The 27,500-nt window shown below is 45.7% G+C and overlaps 1 protein-coding gene across 2 annotated transcripts in view; it reads left to right on the forward strand.

Moving 5' to 3' along the window:
• The window catches only part of LOC143022217 (roundabout homolog 1-like), a 118,616-nt gene that overhangs the window by 54,317 nt on the left and 36,799 nt on the right, over positions 1–27,500 (forward strand). Inside the window, exon 2 of one of the 2 annotated variants that reach the window (XM_076180330.1) lies at positions 1,595–1,636. The exons of the other annotated variant lie outside the window; for it this stretch is intronic. Coding sequence (XP_076036445.1) covers positions 1,595–1,636 — 42 coding nt within the window. The remainder of the gene's footprint in view (positions 1–1,594; positions 1,637–27,500) is intronic. 2 annotated transcript variants of the gene reach the window in all.

The raw sequence follows: 27,500 nt of genomic DNA on the forward strand, positions 1-27,500 counted from the left end.
GCCTGGGAGGAGGAGGAGGAGGAGGAGGAGGGGGGTGCCACAAGCACCGGTTTGTGTTGTCTGCAGCTATCTGTTTTTTACTTATTTTCTAGTCCGTTGGTATTATCATAATTTTTTATCATTCGCTTATATAATTATTTGTTGTTTATTTTCTATTTATTTTTATATTGTTATTGGTTTTGTTAAACTATATTTTGTTTGTTTTTGATTCATAAATGTTTATCTACTTATTTGTTTGTTTATTTATTTATGTATATATCTATTTATTCTGTGTTCTGGAAAATGTGTAGGAGTGAATAGATGCCTTAGCAAAGCTATTTTGTACTGGGAAGGATGCGGACCAAAGTCTCAGAGGACAGGAAAATGGTCGCCACGTCTTCAGGGTAACTTGTCGACGTTCATCTGGTGGGGTCCGCGCGAGAAGGTCTTTTTTTTTTTTTTTTTTTTTTTTTTTTTTTTTTCGTGCGTATTTGGACCACCAAGATTTTTTTACAAGTGCCTGTGTTTGGATGACTAGAGCGCTGACACGTCAAACAAACATAGAAGCGGTGGAGCTGGTTTGTTGGCATTGACGAATTTGTGAGGTCGAAGGTGGAGATTTATTCGCCAGAGATGTTGTTGTCAGCTGGTAAAAGCCCTGACACCACTTTGGCTTACACATGGGAATGGGTGTCATTTGTATTGGTGAAGTTGTGCGCGCGTGTGCGTCTGTGTGTGTGTGTGTGTGTGTGTGTGTGTGTGTGTGTGTGTGTGTGTGTGTCTGTGTGATTTTATGTACTAACATACGCTACTATGCACACAGTTACACACACGCACGCACACACACACACACACACACACACACACACACACACACACACACACACTCGGATACATGCATACATACATACTGTACATGTATACATGCATACACACATACATACATACATACATACATACATACATGCATACATACATACATATGTAATCACATCCATACAGGTACACCTATATGCATGTGTACATGTGTGTTTATATATAGATTAACTTTTCATTCATATGATTAAAGGAAAAAATACAGTGCATATACTCATACATATATGTACATGTGTAAATACTTTTACTCAACCAGGTCCTTCTGTTCAAGACACTAACAAGAAAAAAAAGAATATATATATATATATATATATATATATATATATATATATATATATATATATATATATATATATATATATATAAAGTAAATAGAAAAGTTGTCTGTTCTTGTAAAATAAAAACTTCATTCGCAAATTTTCATTTCCCCCCCCCTTCTTATATTTTGGCTCCAGATCGCAGCTGTTCTTAATACATATAAATCAAAGCAGCACACAACAATTCATTTTTTCTTTAAGGCGCAGACAATAGTCATTATCTCACTGGCTGGTCGTCGTAGTATCCCAACTGGACCTTGGACTACCGGGAACGGTCCCCAACGGGTGAATCGATATTGCACCGGTTCCCCACGCCAGGGCGCTGGGCGGGGGGGGTGGGGGTGGATGGGGGAGTTGATTGTATTTCATACCCAACCCTGAGCTTGTTTTGATCTTAACTGACTTTAATTTTCTTTTTGCAGATGAGTCTGAGATGCGCTCGCAGTCCGCGGCGAAAGGCGATAGTAAGTATAGTGCGGTGTTGCTCTTGGCCGTTCTGTCGGTCTGGTAGTCAGTAAGCATACTTGGAATCTGGGATGTGGTAGGAGGAGGAGGAGGAAGAGGAAGAGGAGTAGGAGGAAGAGGAGGAGGAGTAGGAGGAAGAGGAGGAGGAGTGAGAGGAAGAGGAGGAGGAGTGAGAGGAAGAGGAGAAGGAGGAGGAAGAGGAGGAGGAGTGAGAGGAAGAGGAGAAGGAAGAGGAAGAAGATGAGGAAGGGGAGGAGGGGGAAGGGGAAGAGGAAGAAGAGGAGGAAGAGGATAAGGAGAGGAAACCGTAAACATAAGTGACATATCCTCTAATCCCTTCACAAGGATTACACCCTCAACTGAATAAAATCGCCTGACGACAACTAGAATAAAATAAATGACACCGAAAGCGTGTGGAGGTCTTAAAACCTTTTGATCGATTGACCATATCACCCTTATGGCTTTCTTGACAGATTTTATTCTGGCTGGAGTCCAGAGGGCTTCATTCAGGTCGTGGGTGGCCCCGAGATTGATAAAAGGGTTTATTAATGTCGGATGATAACTCACCGGAATGATGATGTATGGCCTCCTGCGCCCGGACGGACACGGATGGGGTCGGTGGCCGGAACTCATCTGTCTGCCATTTTCATATGATGAGACACCATTTTTATATATATATATATATATACATATACATATATATAGATATATATATATATATATATATATATATATATATATATATATATATATGTGTGTGTGTGTGTGTGTGTGTGTGTGTGTGTGTGTGTGTGTGTGTGTAAATATATATATATATATATATATATATATATATATATATATATACACAGTACACACACAAATGTATATGTATATGTACATCTGGTGGAGTGGGTAAGTGAGCCTTGTGAGGTTATGATTAGTGTTATTTAGCGGGTGATGAATGCAACAGGGTACTTCGGTGCCCTCATCGCGAGTTCGGGAAACTGCTGCCTGCTGAGATATTGATACAAATGGGAGCTCGTCTACGCCCGGAGTCCGTTTATGACACCGTATATGGCTCCCCTTCTCCTTCTCCTCCTCCTCCTCCACGACACAGTGCCAGTCGCGAGTGCCAATGATGGGTCCAGTGACTTACGGTGCCAGGGGTGGTCGTAGTAGCATGATAGTAAAGATAGTCATTGTTGGTGTTAACTATTTAGGAAGGAGACGCGTTGTAGAGAGGAATAGCAGTATTTGTTGTAGTTATACTATTGTTATGATTAATAGTAGTTGCATGATAGTTAGGCAAGGGATAGTCTATATCTATTATTCATACACAGAAGATACGCTACAGAACTTTAAGGATATATAGTATCAATAGTAGTAGTACCAGTAGTAATAGTAGCATGGTGATGGTAGTAGTAGTTTTAGATGTGGTGGTAGTTATGGCAGTAGTGGTGGTGATGAATATTGTTGGGGTTTGTGATGAGAATCAACCAGCCTGCTTTCATCACAGTTCCAAAAAAGTGGAAAACGCGTTTAAGTTTAGGAAGAACAGGAGTCACAGTTGTAATAACAGCAAAGAAATAAAATGTAGTGATTGTAATAAAGGTTGTATTGATAATAACTATTACTACGGCCATTACAGACCACCACTGTCCCTTCACTGTATGAAAGTGCGTGTGTGTTCACCTAATTATACTTGCCTAATTGCAGTATTCAGGAAGGTACTTAGGCTTGTGAGCTTCTATCTCTTATTCTCCAATAATCGCACCTCATTTTGAATTCATGTATGGTTCCAGCTTTGACTATTCCAGCAGCCTACGCATCAGTTCCATATGTTTTTATTTTTCACCTTCTTCAAACATGTGATCATTTTCAATATGTTTTCTTAGTTTTGTCCAGCTCCTTCAGCGATATGAACCGTGCAGCCAAATACTCTCTCCCTGATCTTCAAGCGAAAGCTGCTAGTCTTTCCATGGGCGACTTATTGACAAGACTGGAATTTATTTTGGTTACTCTTTTGTATATTTCACTTTGTGTGGTGACCTTTCCACTACTGAATTTTTCAATCAAGGATGGATTAAGGTCTGTGATCTGTCCTTTATCTCTTCACCCATGTATTGAAAAGTCGCCTTTATGTTCTTCAGCAATCCATATGCCTCCACACAATCTTACTGATATGTTTGTCAGATGCGCGCGCGCGTGTGTGTAGTGCGTATGCATGTGTGCGTGCGTGAATGCGTCTATGTGTGTGCGTGTGTGCGTTTATGTGTTGTGCGTCTGCATGAGCGTGCATGTATATTTAGTGTCCATATAATTACAGAGTTTAATGTTAATGACGAAGACACGTTGATGGGCGGAGGAGGGCCTGGCCATTGATTACGAACCAGTACCACGTCCGTGTTCAGGTCAAAGATTACAATATTAAGTCCTCTTACTTCATGAAGCTAGGGTGAAGAGAAGGTGGGGGGCGCTAACCATCATTAACATATTCAGATTAAGCCGAAGCCGGAGGAGAGTTAAGATGAGCGAGAGGAGGAGGAGGAGGAGGAGGAGGAGGAGGAGGAGAAGCAGCAAGTAGAAGTGGAGACGGAGGAGTATTGGTTGGTGTTTTGTGTAAAAGTAATGATTATGATACGATAAATCGTGGTGGTGATGAAGAGGACGAGGAAGAAGAGGACTGGGAGATAAGGGTGAGGAAAATGTATGATGTTGCGGTTGTTATTACTGTTGTTGTTATTGTTGTTGTTGTTGGTGGTGGATGTTAGAATAAGAAGAGATAACTATGAGGATTAAGACGCGGAAGAAGAGTAGGAGGTAGCGAGAGGAAAATATTTAGTTAACTCTGTGGGGGACTGTGTTGACGGTGGGGTTGGTGTGAGTTGGCTGTGGTGATAAGGCAGAAGACTAAGTGATGACGATGACGATAAAGACGTGGAGCGGAGGCAGAGGGGAGAAGGGAGTATGTCTAGTTGACATGGTGTTGGTGGCTGTGGTGGTGGCAGTGACGTCATCAGTGGGCGGTGGTGGGCGTCGTCCAGAACGCGTGCAGTCCGCGATAATTGGCATCGCATTTGCCATAACGACGTGCGAATTGCCACCACCCCTGTCATCGAGTCTACCTGAAACTGCCGTTAACTACACCCTCGCTGACAACGTTGTCACTTGACAACACTCCCAGCATGGACATCATTCAACTCCCGTGGTCGCCGCGAATTCTTAATTTAGCTTTCATGTCGCCGGCAGCCACGACTCATCTCTCACACTTTTCCATGTGTTAAAATCTTTAGATCATTTGAACAGTTCTCCTCCTCCCCAACACAGCTGTGATGGTGTGGGGTGGAGGAAAACTGTTCATATTGAACGAGCTTTGCAAGGAAATTGTTTGGTTAGGTTAGGTTTGGCTAGATTAGGACCGTACAGAATAAGTTAGGTTAGCCTGGGTTAGGTTAGATTAGGTTAGGCTAAGCTAGGTTAGGTTAGGTTAAGTAACGTAGAATTGGAAGAAATAAAACAAAATCTCTAAGATACTGTATGTGAGGGGGCGGCATTCTTTACAAAAAAAATGTGGGGAGGACATTGATCATCTGTTAATTCTCGAAGATGAGGGAGGGAATTCTTCATAATGATCCAATTTATCTTCTTCCAGAAAACTTAGTGACTCTCCTAAGGACCTTTGTGGTGCGCGCGTGCGCACACACACACACACACACACACACACACACACACACACACACACACACACACACACACACACACACACACACACACACACACACACACACACACACACACACACACACACACACACACACACACACACACACACACACACACACACACACACACACACACACACACACACACACACTTACATGTATGCGTACGTACATATGTATGCATGTTCGGATACGCTTATGTATAGATTCTTCCTTACGCGAAGTCAAGCCTGTCATGGACTAAAAAGGTCCTCATCAATAAAGACCTACTCGCTCTGTTCTTCAACCGTGTTCCGTCACTAACAACATACTGTAGCAGTTGACTGCGTCCCTAACCACTACAACTGTAATTTACTACAACGATAACTCACAGGGGTGAACCTAGCACTCTACCCACTGCGCCACTACGCACCCATTAGGAATTCCCCCATTCCCGTCACCTGCTCACCAGCAGACTGTGACAATTCCCCCTTCGTCTTCTCCTCCTCCTCCTCCTCCCCCTCCTCCTCCTCCTCCTCCTCCTCCTCCTCCACTCCACTCCTCCATCTTCACTTCCTTGCACTTCTTTCCTTCACACGTCCTCATCGTCGCCCTCGTCCTTGTCGTACTCCTCCTCCTCCGCCTTCTCTTATTCCTCCTCCACCTCCCTCCTCTTACTCCTCCTCCGCCTCCTCTTACTCCTCCTCCTCCGCCTCCTCTTACTCCTCCTCCTCCTCCTCTTACTCCTCCTCCTCCTCCTCCCCCTCTTCCTCTGTCTGTTTCTCCTCCGCCTCCTCCCCCGCCGCCTCCTACTCCTCCTCCTCTTCCTCTTCCTCAGTCTCCTCCTCTTCCTTCGCCTCCTCTTACTCCTACTCCTCCCCCTCTTCCTCCGTCTGTTTCTCCTCCGCCTCCTCCCCCGCCGCCTCCTACTCCTCCTCCTCTTCCTCCGTCTCCTCTTCCTCCTTCTCTTCCTCCTCCTTCGCCTCGTCCTCCTCCGCCTCTTCCTCCTCCTCCTCCTTCTCCTCCTCCTCCTCCCTCTTCTTGCTCCTCCTCCAGTCCCTTCAGAATAACTACGTGACTGCTATCATTTGTTACCCCCATGTCTAGACCCATTGTAGTCGCCATGGAGGTGGTGGCAGTACTAACAAAGAAAAAGGAATGAGGGTAGTCTATATTAAGGAAACCTACGGCAATTAAAGTGATAAGCATGGTATCAAATTCAAAGAAATTTTTTTGTGATTAAGAATTTGAAATAGTGTAGCATTGATTCCCAGCCTCTGCTTTCTTATTTATTTATGTATTTACTTGTTTATTTTGTTTAATCATTTATTCACTTACTTTTTTTTTCATTCAAACACATGTTCACCAGAAGACCTTAACAAGTGACTGGAAATGACTTGTTTAACCACGGCAACAGCAATTGTGTTCTTCGCATTGGAAGCTATAGTTCTGACCTGAAGGTATAGAGAAGTTATAACTAGTTTAGAACTCGCATTCACTCACTTGTGTGTTCGAGTTCCCGCACTCCTCTCCGATTCCCAGCAGTGGCTGTTACCTGCCCCAACAGTCCAAGCGCATAATAGGGCAAAAGTGACGGCTTCGGCCGCAGGTACGCGTCTCCTGGCGTAGGCTCCTGACCCTATTTACCCCTTCATGTCTATAAGGGTCTTCCTTGACTGAATAAAATCATCTGGCGATAGGTAGAATGAACAAGATTCGGATATAGGTTTCAAGAGGTTAATCATGCTAGGCTTAATCTTTCCGTGTATAGAGGTTTCTCTTACCTGAATAAAATCGCCCGGCGGCAGCCAGTATAGTCAAGAGTAATATAGACCTTGTATGAGATGAAAAATAACTTAGCCAGAATAAAATATACCAAGCATTTCAATTAGTTGAGAAGAACCTCTATACCTCCCATTTAGTAATAAAATCGTTTTCCAAAATCGTTTTCCAGCAACCAGAACAAAATTCTTAAAAACAAAAATCACTTTGGTTTACGGGCTGGATACCATTGTACAGATTACTCGCACGTGGTAAGGGGCCCGGTGACATATACTCGCTGATACCCCCTATACAGTCTCCCTCCCCGCCCACCCCCTCTCCCCCCCTCTCGCTAAGCAAACAGCTCCATTGTTCATCCCCCCACCCCCCCACCCCACTCCATCGGCCCCCACAACCTGAGAAGGCAACCCTCATTTCCGTCCCTGTTAACAGTCTCCCTCCCCCCATGTCCTCCCAATACTCCCCCCCCCTCTTCTCCCTCCTCCCCCCTTTGCCACACCTCCAAACTTAACATACCACATTCAAAAGTCCTCACCCCTTCCGCCTTCCCTTCTCTGTCTCCGCCCTTACTTCCTCACTCACCCCCCCTTCTCTCTTTCCAACTTCCCTTCTTCTCTTCTTCTCTTTTCTCTCATCTCTTCGACCTTCTTTATTCCCGTCCTTCCTTTCTCTTCTCCCTCTCTCCCCTCCGCTCCCTTTCTCTCTCTCTCTCTCTCTCTCTCTCTCTCTCTCTCTCTCTCTCTCTCTCTCTCTCTCTCTCTCTCTCTCTCTCTCTTTTCCTTTGTTTCTTCCCTCTCCTCCCTTTCTCCTTCTTCGTTCCGTCCCTCTTCTCTCCATCTCTTCCCCTCCTCCTTCCCACCCTCCCCTCTCCTCCCTCTTTTATTCCTTCTTTTCACCCTTTCTCTCTTTCCTCGTCTTCTTATTCAATGTTCCTGCATCTCCTATCTCCTTTCTCCTCCTCTTCTCTTTAGGTGCCCCACCCCCGTTACATTCCAGCTTTCTTCCCTCCTACTCCCTTCCCCTCTTCCCCTTCCCCATCCCCTCTTCCCTTTCCCTTCTTCCCCTTCCCCTACCCCTCTTCCCCTTCCCCTCTTTCCCTTCCCCTTTCCCTTCCCCTACCCCTCTTCCCCTTCCCCTTTCCCTTCCCCTTCCCCTCTTTCCCTTCCCCTTCCCCTCTTTCCCTTCCCCTTCCCCTTCCCCTCTTTCCCTTCCCCTCTTCCCCTTCCCTCTTCCAATCAATCGAGGCCCCTTCAGGCCTGAGTCGACTCTCCCTACAGGTCCAAAAATCGTCTGTTCTTAGCCAAAAGAAAAAAATATATATAAAGCAGGCCACTATGTTGAAAGCTCCTTTGATGACTATATTGGTTTCACTCAAACGAATAAAATCTCCACCTTCTCCATCCATCCCTCCTCCCTTCCTATCTTCTTTTCATCTTCTCTCTTAACCCCGACTCCTTCTTTTCCTCTTCTTCCTCCTCGTCTTCTTCTTCCTCTTCCTTATCTTCCTTCTCCTCCTTCCCTCTGCCTTCTCCTCCCCTTCATCTGTCTTTTTCTCTTCTTCATCTCCCTCCTCCTCTTCTTCTTCCTCTTCCTTCTCTTTCTCCTCCTCCTCCTCCTTCTCCTCCTTCCCCCCTCTTCTCCTTCCCTTCCTCTCACTTTTCCTCCCCTACCTCTCCCTTTCCCCCTCCACCCCCTCTCTTCCTAACAACCTCCCCCCTCCCCCATCCCTTTCCTTTTCGTCATGGCAATCCCCCCATTCCCCCCATTCCCCCCTCCGAGCAGCCCTGATACCCTCCCTCCTTTCCCTCTTTCATTTCTCCCCCTTTCTTCCTCTTCCCACTCACTTTTCTACCTCTTCTTCATGCCTCCGTTCCTCCCTCCCCTCTTCCCTCTTCCCTTCCTTCCCTCTTGTCACCTTAAGTCTATACACGTAGACTGTCTCCCCTCTTGTTCGCCCCATCCTCTTCCTCCTCCTGTCTTCCTCTCCCTCCTCGTCCTCCTCCTCTCTCTCCTCTTAAGTCTCCTTCTTTTTATCCTCCTCTTCCTCCTCCTCCTTCACCTCCTTCTCTTTAAACTCTTCTTCCTCTTCCTCCTCTTCCTCCTTCTTACCTCTACATTGTCCCTTCTTTCCACTTTAACTATTTCTTCCCCACTTCTCTTCCCCTCCCTCCCCTCACCTCCTTTCCCCTTCCCTTTCCCCTCTCTCTCTCTCCATTCTACCTTGACTCTCCACGACCCCCTCCTCACTTCCTTACTCCCTCTCCCTCTCCTCCTTCTCTCTACCTTCTTCCTACGCCTCCTTGCCCTCTCCTCCCCCCCCTCCCACCTCTCCACCCAGGTAGGCTCCGAAGGGACGGCGAGCGTTGTGCCCCCCAGCCTGGCCTGCACAATAGATGAAGCACACGTCCCCTCCCACTCTCCCACTCTCCCTCCACCACCTCCAACCCTCCCCCTTCTCCCCCTCCCCCCAATTCCCCTCCTTGGCCGCGGTGTCGTCTAGCCAAACACATCCTGGACACGTGTTAACACCTCACAAAGGTGTTGAACATCTTTCCTTTGCAAATATCTCCACCAGGTGTACGGGTGTGAGGCGTATGGGTGTGTGGGTGCTTGCTTGCATGCATGTTGTTTTGTGTTTGAAGGTTGGAAAAGGAATTTTTTAATGAAAATAATCAATGTTTTTTTTTTTTAGTCTACCGAGCTTAGGCAAAGAGCGTAAACGTGACGCGCGCACGTGTATAAATGTGTGTGTGCTTGTGTGCGTGTGTGTGTTTGTGTGTGTGTGTGCGTGTGCGTGTGTGCGTGTGTGTGCGTGTTTGTATGTATGTGCATATATATGTGTTTGTGTGTGTGTGTGTATGTGTGTGTGTGTGTGTGTACGCGCGTGTGCGTATAAGTAATAAGCATGTTTGTCTACTTTATGTGTGTGTACATGTGTATGCGCGTGCATCCTCGTGGGTTTGTGTGTATCCGTCCATTTGTCTTTATACGTCAACAATCCCATATAGATTATTGGTGAAACTTTCTACATATAAATAACGCCCAAACAAACCTTTAGCCACCTCCGAAAAGCCAACTTCACATTCTACATAAACACGCTCGATAGAAAACCACAAATATCTCCAAATAAAATATTAATTTCAGAACTTAACCTGAAGTACTTTTATGTACACCGCGAATCTCCCGGCGTATGTGCACATGTGTGCGTGAGTACACACGTACACACACACACACACGCGCGCGCACGCGTATATACAAAACCAAGCCGCGCAAGCTTTCCATGAATACTGAAACACGGAGCTCCATAGATCCCAGTCTTTATGTCCTTGCGTATGCGTTGCGGTTCTGTTGTTGTGGTTGTGGCCTACAAGCGGACTTGGTGCGTTACCAAGCGATTTTCTTCAGGTAAGGACCCCTGGTCCTTCATCTCCTTTACCCTGCCATGCCAGATTGTACCTATCCACTTATTCTGAGTGCCGTTAGGTGATTTTATTCAATCGTGGGGGTGGTTCTCGGTGTGTCAATGTCAACCATTTTCGTAATGAAGTGACGTTTCTTCTTTTGTCATTACTGCCGCCAGGCGATTTTATTCATCTTCGTGACATTCCTTTGGAGTTAAAGAGTGAGGTGCTTACGCCAGGAAGCGCTTAGCATAGTTCTGGCATTGCATGGGTCAGGTTTGGGTGTCCGCAGTGGAACACGTGTGCGCATACACATAGACCGTAGCCAACCGCACTCTGGAAACTCGATGCCCGCCCTACAAGAAAAATAAACGAGCTATTGATTTTTTACGTAATTATCCTGTCTTGGCCTGAGGGAGATTCCTCTTCCTCCTCAATCTCCTCCTCCTCCTCCTCCTCCTCCTGAATTCTCCTCCTCCTCCTGAATTCTCCTCCTCCTCCTGAATTCTCCTCCTCCTCCTGAATTCTCCTCCTCCTCCTCCTCCCCTTCCTCCTCCTCCTCCCCTTCCTCCTCCTCCCCTTCCTCCTCCTCCTCCTCCTCCTCGTCCTCCTCCTCCTCGTCCTCTGAATTCTCCTCCTCCGCCTCTTCCCCTCCCCTACTCCTTCTCCTCCTCCTCCTCCTCCTCCTCCTCCTCCACCTCCTGCTCGTCCTACTCCCAAGGAGAGGTTAGTCGGCCGACTTCATAAAGCGCCCAGGCAACGCGTTGGTATTGTCAATATTCTTTAATCTCGTCCAACAAGAACAATATACGGAGAAGGCCTCCTGAATCAACAATTTTTTTTTTCAATCTTTAGACTTTATTTTGTTATTAAGTGGTAACTTGTACATTCACATATCAATGTTCAACACCACTTCTCACCACCCATTCCACTACTACCACTATTCACCACTGCCGCCTCCACTACCACCACCACCACCGTCATGAACATTATAAATGATTATTTCTATCACCATCTTCATAAACAGAACCACCAACACTACCGTTATCACTGACATCACTATCATTTCCACCACTACCAACACTAACCCACATAACACCAACAGCCAATAACACCCATCACTTACCATTAACCCTAACCACTACTATTCACGCACTATCACCCCAGCCAGCACCATCACTACGTCAACCACCCTAACTACCCCAACCACCTCCACAAAGATAAACAAGCAACATAGGGGGACCTTATAACTCTCGCTCTCTCTCTCTCTCTCTCTCTCTCTCTCTCTCTCTCTCTCTCTCTCTCTCTCTCTCTCTCTCTCTCTCTCTCTCTCTGTGTGTGTGTGTGTGTGTGTGTGTCTCCATTTCGCTTTCTCTCTATCTATCTCTAAATATCCCTCTGTATATACCTCTCTCTCTCTGTCTCTCTCTCTCTCTCTCTCTCTCTCTCTCTCTCTCTCTCTCTCTCTCTCTCTCTCTCTCTCTCTCTCTCTCTCCCCATCCCCCTTCGTCCCCCCTTCCCCTTCCTCGAAAGACCCTGCCATAGGAGGCTCCCGTCGGAGGTACAGCTTGTGAAGAAAGTATTTTAAAACCTCTCAAGGTTTCCACAATCATTCAGACAACTCGATAACCCTGTTGCCAGAATCCTCATAAAATCGAATAAATAATATTTTTTACACAAGCGAAGACCTATGAAGATGATACAGTCTTCAAGAGTTAATGATAGTGATACAGTCTTCAAGAGTTTATTCATCCGTGCAGCACTGTGAGCCCATTTGTAGACCTTTATTTTGGTAAACATCAAGCAGTGTTATACAGGGGTCGTGATCGATAGAAACCCACATGTATTGTGATATATCATATATATATATATATATATATATATATATATATATATATATATATATGTATGTGGGGGGGGGTTCTATCGATCACGACCCCTGTATAACACTGCTTGATCGATAGAAACCCACATGCATTATAATATATATATATATATATATATATATATATATATGTGTGTGTGTGTGTGTGTGTGTGTATGTATACACACACACACACACACACACACACACACACACACACACACATATATATATATATATATATATATATATATATATATATATATATATATATATATATATATATACATTTGTCTGCGTGCGTGCATGTATGATTTATTTTTAAATAACCGTATCATCTGAACATAGGTCATTCACGCATTGCTCAGCATCGTGGTGTCAAATAGTTTCGTTCGTATTTTTCAAAATCATTCGCAATTTTATATTCTTTGTTGTGCGTTCCTGGTTATTCCAAGCACGCAAACAGTTCCGGACTATCTTTTCCATGGATGCCTACGTGTTGGTTTTGACACGCGCGCCCGCGCTCTCTCTCTCTCTCTCTCTCTCTCTCTCTCTCTCTCTCTCTCTCTCTCTCTCTCTCTCTCTCTCTCTCTCTCTCTCTCTCTCTCTTCTCCCTCTCTCGCTCTATCTATCTCTGTCTCTCTATCTCTCTCTCTCCCTTTCTATCTCTCTCTCTCTTTATCTATCTATCTATCTATCTATCTATCTATCTATTTCTCTCTCTCTCTCTCTCTCTCTCTCTCTCTCTCTCTCTGTATGTGTGTGTGTGTGTGTGTGTGTGTGTGTGTGTGTGTGTGTGTGTGTGTGTGTCTCACTCATTCACTAACTCCATTCACTCACCTCTCTCTTCTTCCACTTCCCTCTTTTTCTCTTTTTTTCTCCTCAGTCTTTCTTTTCTCCATCTCTTCCTCCCTCCTGCTACCGGATCGGGTTTCCTGGAAAACTCTTGAGAGATTTCTCCAACACGCCAACACAATTCTCCAACACAATTTAGAAAAAAGAAGACGGAAATGATCATTAGGACGCGTCCGCCGGACATCCCAGTTTTCCTCCTCCTCCTCCTCTTCCTCCTCCTGCTCCTCCTCCTCCTCTTCTCCTCTTCCTCTTCTCCTCCGACAACAATTGTCAACGTGGCTACTTGGGAGATTGTTGTCATCGACTTGGGGTAATTTGCCACTGTTGCGGCTTCCACCATTCGGCACCACCGCTGCCACCACTATCACCACCACCAGTGTCATCACCACTCACCACCACACCCACTAACACTAACACCAACACCAACACCATTTACATTATCAACACCCTCATTCCATCCACCACAACATCATCATCTTTACTATCACCAACTCCACTATCATTGCTAACACCAGCACCATCGTTATCAACATCTACCATCATTCCCACCACTAGGACCAAGATTATCACCACCACCACCACCGCCACCATCAACAATGCCATCAACAACGAGACATTCTAGCCTCCGTCACGGCTCTTATCTTTTTCAACAACATAATGTCCTTCCTCGTACTACTCTTCCTCGTCCTACTCCTCCTCCTCCTCCTCCTCCTCCTCCTCTTCTATTTGTTCTTCCTACTTCTCTTCCTCCTCCGCCTTCTTTGCCTCCTTCTCCTTACTTATTTAAATATCTATCTGTCTATCTATATATATATATATATATATATATATATATATATATATATATATATATATATATATATATATATATATACTTATCTGTTTATCTATTTATTTATCTTTCATGCTACTACGGCTGCCTCTTCCTTCCTCTCCTTCCTTCCTTCCTTTCTTCCTCTTGTCATCTCTCTTCCTCCCTCCTCATCGTCTTGCTGGTGTCGTCACCGCTTGGCTCGACGACCCAAGGGACTCTGTTGGGAGCAGGCGGGGCCCTCGAATACATTTACCATTCGACCTCTACGAGCTTCCTAGTTCGTATTGTCCACAAACACACACACTACAATTCACTCTGCCTTTCTCCTCCTCTCCTCCTTCTCCTTCTCTTTCTCCTCCTCCTCCTCCTCCTCCTCCTCCTCCTCCTCTTCCTCCTGCTCCTCCTCCTCTTCCTCCTGCTCCTCCTCCTCTTCCTCCTGCTTCTTTTCCTTCTGTCACTCTCACTCTCACTCTCTTTCTCCTTCCCCTTCTCCATCTCTTTCTTCTGCTTCTTTCTCCTCTTTCTCCTCTTCTTCCTTTTGTTTTTCTTCCTCCCTCTCTTCTTCCTCTTCCTCCTCGTCCTCTTTTTCTTCCTCCTCATCTATTCCTTCCTCCTCCTCCTCCTCCTCTTCCTTCCCTTCCTTCTTTTTCCCATTTTTCTTCTCTCCGTCCTCCTATTTAGCCTCCCGTCCTCCCCCTTATTCTCTTCCTCCTCCTCCTCCTCTTCCTCCTCTTGCTCCTGTTTCTCTTTCCCCTCCTCCTCTTCCTCCCACACCTCCACCTCCTCCAACCGAGGCGTCTTCAGTGGAATGAACTGCCACGCTGCTTTTACCCTTTGCAACACACTCAAACTCCCCCTCCTCCTCCCTCCTCCCGCCGTCATCAACACGTCCGCGACATCGTCAGTAGCGGCATCATTATCATCATCATCATCATCATCATCACCTTCATCTCGGAGCGTCAGCAGCATCCAGACACACGAGTACGCGAGAGTATTCCTTTGCCTGAAGTCATGTCCGCCAGCCCCTTCAGACATCTTCAAGCCCAGTGCTTCGAATTCCTACTCCTCTGTCTTCTCCTCCTCCTCCTTCTCTTCCTCCTCCTCTTCCACATCCTTCTCCTCCTCCTCCTCCCCTTCCTTCTCCTCCTCCTCTTCCATCTCCTCCTCCTCCTTCTTATCCTCTTCATCCCATATAATTATGGGAACAATCGTCACGACCAGACCAATTCCATCGCTAGGGAGGGTTAAATTATCTGAATAAGATCATTTGTCTTCAGCTAGAATCAAATATCTAATATACGTCATTGAGATGAAGGGATTAATTAAGGTCACTTAAGCTCCATCTCTTACTCGAATGAATAAAATCGCTTGACGGCAAACAGAGATCTCTTGAGGTCGACAGGGTAAGTAACCTAACCTTTCAGAATCGTCAGACAGTCACCTAATTCGCACGTGATCGCCTGCACGTCCCACGTGGCCACGTGCACGTGAGCGCATATGGTACCCATACGCACGTGACGCCTCACCATTACCGAACATGCACGTCACGCGAATATCACGCGTCACGCACAACTCTCATTATTCACTCACGTCACATGTCACGTTCTCTTGGGTAGACCCGAGCGTCATGTCACCTTATTCGTGTGTACGTGTCACGTGTGCATTTAGGTCGGTTCTTCCTTGTATCACGTTGTGTTATGTTGAAGTTAATTCGTGTGTGTGACAAGCGTGTGACGTGGATGGCTGACTGTGTGTCATGGAGAGATGGTGTTGGACGTGCTATTTCTCACGTCACTATCACCACAACCACCTCCGACGTCATTAACTCCACCATCATCATCATCACCATCTCCTCCACCATCACCATTACAGTCGCCATCACTACCATAACCACATCATCATCAACATCATCATCATCATCATCATCACCATCATCATCATCATCATCATCATCATCATCATCACCACCATCATCATCATCATCATCATCATCATCGTCGTCGTCGTCGTCGTCATCACCATCATCATCATCATCATCATCATCATCACATTCCCACCAGCATTCACCACCACCATATGTTCCGCCACTCACTATCATCTACTTCCACCAACCTTCATATCTATCACCATCTCCCACCACCATCAATTCCATCAAAGCCCACACTAAAAATCATCTTTACGCGTTAATCACCACTATTTTCACCACTACTGCAGGAGTAATTATACACCCCGGTGTTCATCTATATCGTTTTATCTACCCCCCGATCACCTGACATCACATACCAACACTTCATCATCTTCCTCCATCTCCACCCTAACCCCATTGACCCAGACCTCTACAGTCCTCGACTCCGCCGCGCCAGCCTCCAGTAAAGCACCTGTTTTCATATTTGTTAACTTGTCTGGTATTCAGTGTTGTTTCAAATCATTCATGCGGTAGAAGCTATGAACTGTGTTGCTAGTACACGTATTTTCAGTTTTTACCATCAGTTGGAGAACGTATGTCATCATCATTGCTGTTGCTACTAACACTAGAACTTCTGTCACCACCATCATCATCAGCACTACTACTAATACCACCACCATCATTACCACTACCCAAAATAAACTACCACTACTATTACCACCACTAACACTATTGCCATAATAACCATCTTGCACTAGTTATGTGTAAAATCCTCCAACACACACACACACACACACACACACACACACACACACACACACACACACACACACACACACACCACCACCACCACCACCACCACCACCAACAACAACAACAACAACAATTGTTCCAACCACTACCAGAACTACGCCACAAGCTGTGATAACACACCTGTCTTCACATCTGCCAACATATACTCTATTAGCAACAACAGTGCCGTATAAACTAGCCCCATATGAAACGCTTCTTCAGAAGGGGCTCGTATTTATATGACAACCTCCTCCCTGGGAATTGGGCATCCAGCCACGCTTTCATTAATCCCATAAACTCGCTCCCAATTATTCATTTATTCATCCCAGCTCGTCGTCCACTCACGCCCACACTTCGCCCGGTACTGTGCCCGCCCTTAATTCTTACACGCCCACCTTTATGCGGTCACACCCATTTCTCACCCATCCGCGTCCACCTCGTTTCTTCCCCCGTCGCCTCTCTCCCGCCCTTGGGGGAGTCTTCCGCAAAGGAGCAGAGGAAGATTTGTGCCCTGTTTATGCTAAATAACCCCATTCGAGCAAATAGTACTTGATTCAGTTCACTCCCGTCGCCTTCCCTCCCGTGATGGGCGAGTGGGGGATGAGCCCCAGGAAGGGGAACGGAATTATATAGTGATCCACTAAATTGCTACAGTGGTTTCTAATGGCTGCTCGCGTATATTTGGGCGAGGGCGGGCAAAGACTCATGACATGACCGTGAATGCCAAATATGGACGTAGGTCCTCGTACAATGGATAAGAGATTCTTTCAAGGACAGGAAATTCTGGGGCCCCGGACGTGATTGGGTTTTGTTCGTGGGGCTTGGCCGGGAAAGATAAGTCTGGGGTCCGGGTTTCTGGGTCTATTGTCTGCCCGGAACTGACAGTAATGTGCGCAAACGAAGCTGGAGTGTGATTAAGAAGGAATGAATATTAATGTGAAGACCTCGTGTAAGGGAACGGTGATTATGTATATGTGAATATGGTGTGTGTGTGTGTGTGTGTGTGTGTGTGTGTGTGTGTGTGTGTGTGTGTGTTTGTGCACATACGCGTACCTGTGAACATATATTCATTCTGTAGCATATACATATGCTATATATGCTTAGCCTTCATATATTCAGTATATAGACCTATACAAACGTATGCGTGGATTGTACATGTGCATGGTTATATAAAAACATAAAAACAGGAACGTATACACACACACACACACACACACACACACACACACACACACACACACACACACACACACACACACACACACACACACACGCAGTGTTAAACGATCAATTGTTGGAGAGATTTCTCCCCTGTAACGAGGGTAGCCGAAACACTTTAGTCTGAAAGATTCCTTTTGTGCTGAGGAATCCCAAGTCAACTTGAGGGAGGTTTCCGTTCCTTCGATCGACTCTGAGCTCGTGGGAAGGAAGGAAATGCTTATCTTCATCATCTTGACTCTATCTAAACGATCTTGACTCCAAACATCCATCTTTGAGTGCCCTATGGTCGCGCAAACACGTCCTTTAAGTCCTGATGGAGTTTACGGAATGTTGTACACATGTGTGATGTCATGAGTTCTCTATGTGATGACGTCATATATATATGACGTATTTTTCCAGCTAGAAAACTACGTCATAGACGTGACGCAATTTATGAGAAAAATTATGTATTGGAGATTATTGACGTCTTTGTCATGAATGAAAAGACTCCTTGGGCGACCTTAGGGTACCCAGAGGACGTCCTCGGCTTGAGCCCTTAATGTGTTTTTCGTTTTGTCCTGAAAGTGGCGGAAAGGCACGGGAGGCGAGGGGCCGGATTTCTTCCCACCCCCTATTCCCCCAACTCCCCCACCCACACCCCTCAACCTTCACCCACACCCACCCACCCACCACCAGTCGATGAAATGCATTTGTGGCGATCTTCCAAGACTTACATCCCATTATTATGCCACCACCACCATTACCACCACCACAGCCACCACTACCACAACCACCACTACCACCACCACCGCCACTATGCCTACCATCACCACCACCATCACTGTCAGAGAAATGACCCACATACGAAGAGTAATGTGTGAAGCATTAGAGAGTAGGCATTCTCTCTACAGCCTCGTCATTCAACTGAATGCGTTTGTATCACCAGTACAAAGATGCCATTGCCATCGCCACCTCCAAGACTACCACCACCATCATAATTACAAACACTACCATGGCCTCTTTTCCCTCAGTACCAACGCCACTACCACTACCACTAAAACTACCACTACCACTAAAACTACCACTACCACCACCACCGCCTCCACCGTCAGCAACTCCATCACTACCACCACCACCATCACCACCACCACCATTACCGACGCGGCAAATCCTCCCAAATCCAGGGCGGCATTATTGGGGGCGGGAGTGCAAAAGCTAATCCTCATTACGTAAACACGGCAGCCCCCAAAGCCTCCTAGCCACCGCGGAAAGCCCCTCCGGCCATCTTGTCTCCTTCCCCCAGGACCCTCCACCGTGACTCTCTTCTCGTCGTGATCAAGAAATCAAATCCACACCGCCCTCGAGAGGAAATACCACGAAGATGAATGAAATAGTTTGGCGGCGACTAGGACTTCAGAGCTTTTTTATTTCGAATATTGGAGTTCCTAATCTTAGATATTCTTAATAGAGAGGACTCTGTATATTGAAACTAGTAAAAGGAGAAGAAGGAAGAAGTACAAAAAGTAAACTGCGTTATAAGGGAGTAACCGCCTCCTTGTTTGTCTCTTTAGAGCCCACTTGTTAACACGTGGTGGTGTATATGGAGGAGGTGGAAGTGGAGGTGGAGGTGGTTGTGGTTGTGGTGGCGAGGGAGAGTGGTTCTAGCAGTACTCTGGTTTAGATTCTGGTGGTTCTGATGGTAAAAGTGGTTTAGGTTTTGCTTTATGTGGTGGTGTGAGTGGGGTCGCCCCCTTTAGGGTGTGGTATATGGGTAACCGCCTTTGTAAGTTCCCCTTAATGTCTTACCCTTATATCCTTACCTGCCTTACCTTCCTCTTCCCTTCTTACCTGCCGTCGCTCCTCACTGTGATTTTCCTACCTTTACTTCGTCCTACCTATTATCATCGTTTGTCCTCTTTTTGTCCTACTTCGCATCCATTTTCATTCTATCCTTCGTTCTTGCATTTACTATGTGCCTTGACCTCCATTGTCCTACTTTGTCCCTTTTTTTTTGTCTTCCTTTGTTCTGATTTTCATTACCCCGTTCTTGTAGTTTCTGAACTTACATGGAGTGGCAAGCTCACTCAATCTTGTCTGTCTTGTTTCATTTCTTCCATTTCCTTATTTGGTGGCGGACGAAGAAATCGTCCAGATTAGTCTTTCCTCTCCTTCCTTCCTCCCTCACTCCGTCCTCTCATTTCCTTCTCCATCTTCATTCTTATCCTCTAAAAGAAACTTGTCCTCCTTGTCTACTTCCTTGTCCATCTCTCCTTCCTCTCAAACATCTTTCTTCTCGTCATCCTCCTACTCTTCTTCCTCCTCCTCCTCTTCCTTTTCCTCCTCCTCCTCCTCTTCCTCCTCCTCTTTTACTCCCCAACTACTCCTGCTCCTCCATCTCTTCGTCTTCCTCCTCCTCCCCTCCTCCTCCTCCTCCTTCGCCACTTCCTCCTCTTCCTCACCTCCCTCTTCTTCCTCCTACTCCTCATCTCCCTCCTCCTCGAATTGGTTCACTTGGGAGAAGTGTTTTCGATTCATTGAGTTTGAATGAAGTACTGTCAATGAACAACTATTACTTGAAAATGAAACGATAAATTTTCTTGTGGAACGTTTGAGGACTCATCGTAGTTTCTGGTATTGGTGTACACGTGTGTGTGTGTGTGTGTGTGTGTGTGTGTGTGTGTGTGTGTGTGTGTGTGTGTGTGTGTGTGTGCGCGCGCGCGCGTATATCTAAATGTATTTTACTAATACAGGGTTGTAGCTAAGGTAATGGGGCTCTTTCTCTGTATTTACACCTCTATGCTTTTAAATTTCCTTGTATTGTTAGCGAGATTATTTCTTCTAACGTATGTGTGTGTGCGTGTGTGTGTATGTGTGTGTGTGTGTGTGTGTGTGTGTGTGTCTATGTGCGTGTGTGTGTGTGTGTGTGTGTGTGTGTGTGTGTGTACACACGTGGTGTGAGGTGTGACGCGGAAAAGGTGGGGTAGCCTATCGGTCATGGCATCCGTCGTTAGGGGACAGGGGCTTACCGGAACTCTCTGACCTCTTCCCCTCCTCCTCCTCCTCCTCTTACTCGTTCTCCTCCTCTTCCTCTTACTCGTTCTCCTCCTCCTCCTTCTCCTCGTTCTCCTCCTCTTTCCTCTTCCTCGTTCTCCTCCTCTTTCCTCTTCCTCCTCCTCCTCCACCTTATCCCCTTATCCCTCCTCCTACACCACGTTCTCCTCTTCCTCTTTCCACTCCTCGTCCTCCTCCTCCCTCCTCCTCCTTCTTCTCCTTCTTCTCCTCCCTCCCCCCTACTACTCCAATCCTTCAGTATGATAATTTCACTCGTCTAGACATTCTACGAGCACTTTCTAACATTACAGTATTTTCTTACATGTCAGGGTGTGAACAACACACTGTCCCACATTTCATCGGTGCGGTCTGTGATCCTGTCTGTTTTTAATTCAATACGAAACCTGATAGTAAATAAGTCATCTTAAGTGGCAGTTACTTCAGCAACGCCCCAGAACTTAACTCTTCTGAATTGGTGACGCCCTTTAGAGGTTTTGTTCTTGCTAGGCGATGTTACACACTTAAGGACAATACCTCAGAATATATTCTTGATCAATTGAAACCTCTCATACCTCAAGCGAAAAAAAGTCTGATAATTTAATCAGAATAAAACCTTCATTTTTTTTTTTTTGGCAGGTTTCACAAGACAAGTTTCACAAGAAAGATTTCACAAGTTTCTCAATTTTTTTTTTTTTTTTTACAAAGGCGGACCATACTTATGTCTCAAGCTGTACATTCCTTAGCATCGTGCATTGCGGGTTCAAAGGTGGCCGCCACTGCCTCCCTTGGGCTGTCACATGTCGCCTATTCCTTATCCGTGGCACCGCCGCAAACGCTTCCCCTAAAATTCCAGACCACATAACGACCGCTTGGACAGAACCCGTGATGGATATGGACGGCGGGTTGGGGTTGGGGGGGGAAATACGCGGAAATATAGCGTATAGTTGCGTATGCGTATCATTCTCTTCATTGTCTTTGTTAATTCAATTTTAGATTTTTATCATCATTCTTGGATATGAATCCCGGATGCAGACAGACATAGCGTATGTCTTCTCCAAAACCCACTTCCGGTTGCTTCCCAGAACCCATCCCTGGGGACTGGGATAGAGGTCATCTGGAGGCACGTCCGCACACAGGTCACCAACAAGTGACCCACCAGGACGAAAGACCCCGGAGAGGCGGTGAGACTTTATCCCCTTGGGTACAAGAGTCGTCGGGAGTCACCCGGAGGACTCTTTCCTCCAACTTGTCACAAGTGGACAATAAATGTGGACTCTGCCAACGTCCTCATCAATGAGTAAAACCCTTACTGACAGTAAAGAATGATAACCTAAAGGTAGAACGCATACACCCGTCTTAAGAACACTTCCTGTTCATATTACTGGGAACCACTCTAGATCACTAGTAACCCATTTCTAGTGCATCTTTCAAGCCCAAAGGTTATTTTATGAAACGAAGGCAAGTGAAAAGTTGGAAGGAAATAGGCCATTGTAGCTATAGACGCTTGAAGGTTGCCCCATACGATTGGTATCGACAGGAAGTTAGTCTATTCATTCAGACGAGATATTCAGGAATTGTTTCCTCTTTTCCTCTTCCTTTTACTCCGTTTTTATCACTTTATCCATACACATCCTTACGCATATTCTTCAAGATTTTTATTCCTCCTCATCAGTTTCCTCCTCCTCCTCCTCCTCCTCTTCGTCCTCCTCCTCCTCATGTTCCTCTTCCTCCTCCTCTTCTACCTCTTCCTCTTTCTCCTCCTCTGTCTCCTCCTCTTCCTCCTCCTCCTTCTCCTCCTCCTCATCCTGCGCATCATTATCATTATCTATTTCTTCTTCTTCTTCTTCATCATCTTCTTTCTTCCTCTTCTTCAGAGTGCCACGTGGGCCATGATCTTGGCATTATGCCAGGAGCCGGAGTGTCTACAGCGGGTGAATCAAACGGTAACCTTATATACCAGACTTACATAAATGCGTCATCATTCTGTCTCATTCAGACTCAATGTACAGAAAGTTGTTTCCACTTACTTAATGGTAACATCATCGTCTACACCCGATGCTAATAGCTTCCTCCACGCTTCGTTGGATATTACAATGTTCACTGTTCCATGCGATGGCATCAACAGAAAGCTTGTCTTCTTCCATACGTGGTATTTGGGAAAATTGTTTTTATTTAACCGATAGTAACACTATCCTTCGTGTACGCACCTCACCACTCGACTATCGGTTTTCTTCACGCCTCATTGACTATTACAATAGTCAGCGTTCCGTACTATTGCACAAACAGGATGTTTATTTTTTTTTTTTTGCCTCTCTCTTTCCGTTGACCATACACGGTATTCGGGGGGAAATTGTTTCTACTTAACCGATGGTAACACCCTCACAGGAACACAAACACGTTTCCACACAGTTAATCTTCTTCCCCACGCGTGGCTGAAGATTACAAACCTTGATGATCCTGTTGTTGTCTTTGTCGTCGTCATCGTCGTTGCGTTGTTGTCATCGTCGTCGTCGCTGTTGTTGTTGTTGTTGTTATTTTTGTCTTTGTCGTCATCGTCGTACCGTTGTTGTCGTCGTCGTCGTCGTCGTTGTTTTTGTTGTTGTTGTCTTTGTTGCCTTTGTCGTTGTCGTAGCGTTATTGTTATCGCCGTCGTCATCGTCGTTGTTGTTGTTATTGTAATCGTTGTTTTTGTCGTCGTCATCGTAGCGTTGTTGTTATCGTCGTCGTCGTTGTTGTTGTTATCGTCGTCGTCGTTGTTGTTATTATCGCCGTCGTCGTCGTTGTTGTTATTGTTTTTGTTATTACGACGACGGCACCGCGGCTCCCAGGTGAGAGGAACCCAAATTACCCCTACGCCCCGTAATTATCCGCCACCCTCCACGCAATTCCTGACATCCCTTCAGGTAATAAATCCTCCTGCGGAAGCAAGAAATCGATAAGGTTCGATTGTGTACACAGACACTTTCCATCTGACACTTTTGCGAAGTTGGGAAAAGAGGGTACTGGTTCGGGAGGGGAGAGAGAAAGAGAAAGAGGAAGAGGAAAGGAGGGAAGTTGAAACGCAAAAGGTGACGAAAAAAATACAATTTTATTTATCTTTTCATCAAAATACATATTTACTTATTTATGAATCTATTTATACTTTCCTGTATATTTGTTAAACTAATTATCCATATTAATCTTGATTAAAAATTTGTATTGAGATCCAGTACCCCATAGTAGTTATTTGTTCATATTTATCTGTGTATTTGTATCATATCATTGCTTCTCTATTCATTAGCCCTGAGTTAAGGAGGTATAAATGAAGGATTTGAACTGAGGGCTTTTAGGACTACAGCCATGAGTATTGCCCACTGTGCCATCCCATACCCCTACTAGGGGGAGTGGTGGTGGAGAAGAATTAGAGAGGATCTGAACCCATGACATTTAGGGTAACAGTCGGGTGTGAGTGTCAGGGGAAGGGAAGAGCGTTTGGGGAGAGTGTGAGGGGGAGGGGGGAGGAGATAAGACGTGGGGGGGAGCACGTGGGGAGTTAAGGCATTGGGTAGAGGATAAGGGGGAGTTGGGGGGCTGGGGGGGGAGGATAAGGCGTTGCTTGTGGTTTGTTAGGTACTGTGAAGGGACAAGTGAGAACGGCCCCAATTAGCCCAGGGCCAATTCCAGGTATACCTTTCCCTCGTCTGTGGTCGAAGAATGGAAAGATGGACGCCCGATGGACACTTCGGTCCGGTAATTGATCACCTGGGAGACGCCTCTCAAATTTGAATTTGAATTTGGGTTTTGACCTTTAGGGGAGGTGGAAGGATATGTACATATATATATATATATATATATGTACATATATATATATATATATATATATATATTATAACACACACACACACATATATATATATATATATGTGTGTGTGTGTGTGTGTGTGTGTGTGTGTGTGCACGCACGCACGCACACACGAACGCACAGCCACTGTCACTGGCTCTCTGTGGCACTCACAAAGCTGTCACGCTGACATTTTTCAGTAACCCAACTCTGGCAGCGTCGACATGCTCGTCCACCACCCAGTCCCAGAGCACTGACATCCCGCCTCCCACCCTCTGTAACTCCCTTTCTCTTCCTCTTTTTATCTCCCCCACCCCCTTGCCCCTCCCATCCCTTCCTTTACCATTGTTAGTGTCCCTGTTCTTTCTATTCTCCCCGTCCCTATTATTAGCCTCTCCTTCCTTTCTCCACTTCTTACTTTGTTGTTAATGTGATTTCTTGGTGTTGCATCTCCTCCTCCCTCCTCCTCCTCCTCCTCCTTCTCTTTCTTTTCTCACCGTCCCCTCTTCTACTCATTAACAGAAATGTCTTTTATGTCCTCTCCAATGTCTGAACGCAAACACGGGGAACCATTCGGGGGGAGATGCAAGTGCCAACCAATGTATTGCCGATGAGACCGTCCTCCAAATAGGAACCCATTCAGTGAAGAAATTCACTCGGAATGGATGAGCTCTGCCAACTTAAAGACACGGGTTTTATACTATTACCAAGTGTGTGTGTATGCGTGTGTGTGTGTGTGTGTGTTTGCATATGTTCGTGTGTGAATGTGTGCGTGTGTGTGTGTATTTGTGTGTGTGTGTGTGTGTGTATTTGTGTGTGTGTATGTGTGTGTGTGTATTTGTGTGTGTGTGTGTTTGAGGAGAGAGAGAGAGAGAGAGAGAGAGAGAGAGAGAGAGAGAGAGAGAGAGAGAGAGAGAGAGAGAGTATAAGACCCACCGACCGATCAACCGACCGACGGACCGACTGACCGACCGACCGAGCACGAGGTTCCACAGGGTGATGACTTCTGGGCCGTCGAGTCTCCCACCAGGATCTCCTCTTGTTGCTCAAGGGGAGAGGGAGTGAGTCAGATATTCTCCAGTTAGGGATTGTAAGGTATCTGTAGCGAGAGTAGCACTGGCAGTCTTCACCATGTATATATGCTCAATGCTTATTTTTTTTTTTTTTTTTTTTTTTTGCTCATTCTCTCTCTTTTCCTCGTTTTTCTTTCTCTCGCTCAAATCCTTCCCATTTTCTTTCCTCTTTTTCTCCATTCCTTCCTTCCCACCTTTCCTCCTATCTCTCCTTCCCTTTTTCTTTCCTTTCTCCCCTACTCTCTTCTCCTTTCCTCCCGTCCTTCTCGCCCCCCGTTTGCCTCCTCCTTCGTTTCTCTTTTTCTCTCTTCCTTCCCTTCATCCCCCTTTTCCTTCCTCATTTCCTCACATCTCCTTTCGTCCCTCCTTCCCCTCTTCTGTCTCTCAATCTTTATTTCCTCTCTCTTTCCCTCCTTCCCTCCCTCCCTCCTTTATTCCCTCCTCCTCCTTCTCTATCTCCTTCCCTTCCTCCCTTCTTGCCGCCCTCCCTCTTTATATTCATTCATTCTTTCCCCTCCTTCCCTCCATCTCTCCTTTATTCCCTCCTTCTCCTTCTCTGTCTCCTTCCCTTCCTCCCTTCTTGCCTCCCTCCCTCTTTATATTCATTCATTCTTTCCCCTCCTTCCCTCCCTCCTTTATTCCCTCCTCCTCCTTCTCTATCTCCTTCCCTCCATCCCTCATTTATTCCCTCCTCCTCCTTCTCTATCTCCATCCCTTCCTCCCATCTTGCCGCCCTCCCTCTTTATATTCATTATTCTTTCCCCCTTCTTCCCTCCATCCATCCCTCCCTCCTTCTTTTCTCCCCACGCATGTCCCGTCACATTTCTCTCGTGCCCTTGAGTTTTCATTTGTAAACAAATAAGACTTATTTTTTTCTCGTGTTTGCCTTTGGCACAGCTGGTGGAGACGCGCTTTTGTAGGGCATTTCATTTAATCCCGAGGCGGTTTAGTCTTTTCCATTATGGGGGAGAGGGATATCTAGGCGTCTTTTTTTTTTATTAAGATTTCATTGAGCGATTTATTAAGGTTATTCATATATTTATGTACTTATTTATTCATTTGTATTTCCATGAACAAGATAAGTCTAATCCGTTATGAAAATTGTGGTGAATATAATATATATAAATATATACATATATATATATATATATATATATATATATATCGCAGATTTAGATATATACACTTTACAACGATTAATATTGGAAGCACAATTCTCTCTCTCTCTCTCTCTCTCACACACACACACACAAACACACATAACATGAACATGTACACACAGACTCACATTCCTTCTATCCCTCATTCTCTATATTCCTCTTTCCTTAGCTTTTCCCTAATTCCTTCACTTTCTCCGTCCCCCCCCCTCCCTCCACACCTCCCTCCCTCCCACACCACCTCCCTCGCTGTCTTGTTTCTCCATCTCTTCTTCGTTCCTCCATGTTTACTGGGAGAGGAGGAGGGGCAGGCGGCCCAGCTGATTGTATTTATGATTATGGTTTTCCTGCTCTTAGTTTGCCACTCGCTTTAGCGAGGACCATAAACACACAGAGAGCGGGACCGCCGCTTTATGTTTATAAGACTTTTTCCACCAACTTGGTGTGACGGAGGGAGGAAAAGGA

The sequence above is a fragment of the Oratosquilla oratoria genome, chromosome 3 (assembly GCF_046742065.1).
Source record: "Oratosquilla oratoria isolate Oo_2021 chromosome 3, ASM4674206v1, whole genome shotgun sequence".
Lineage (NCBI taxonomy): Eukaryota > Metazoa > Arthropoda > Malacostraca > Stomatopoda > Squillidae > Oratosquilla > Oratosquilla oratoria.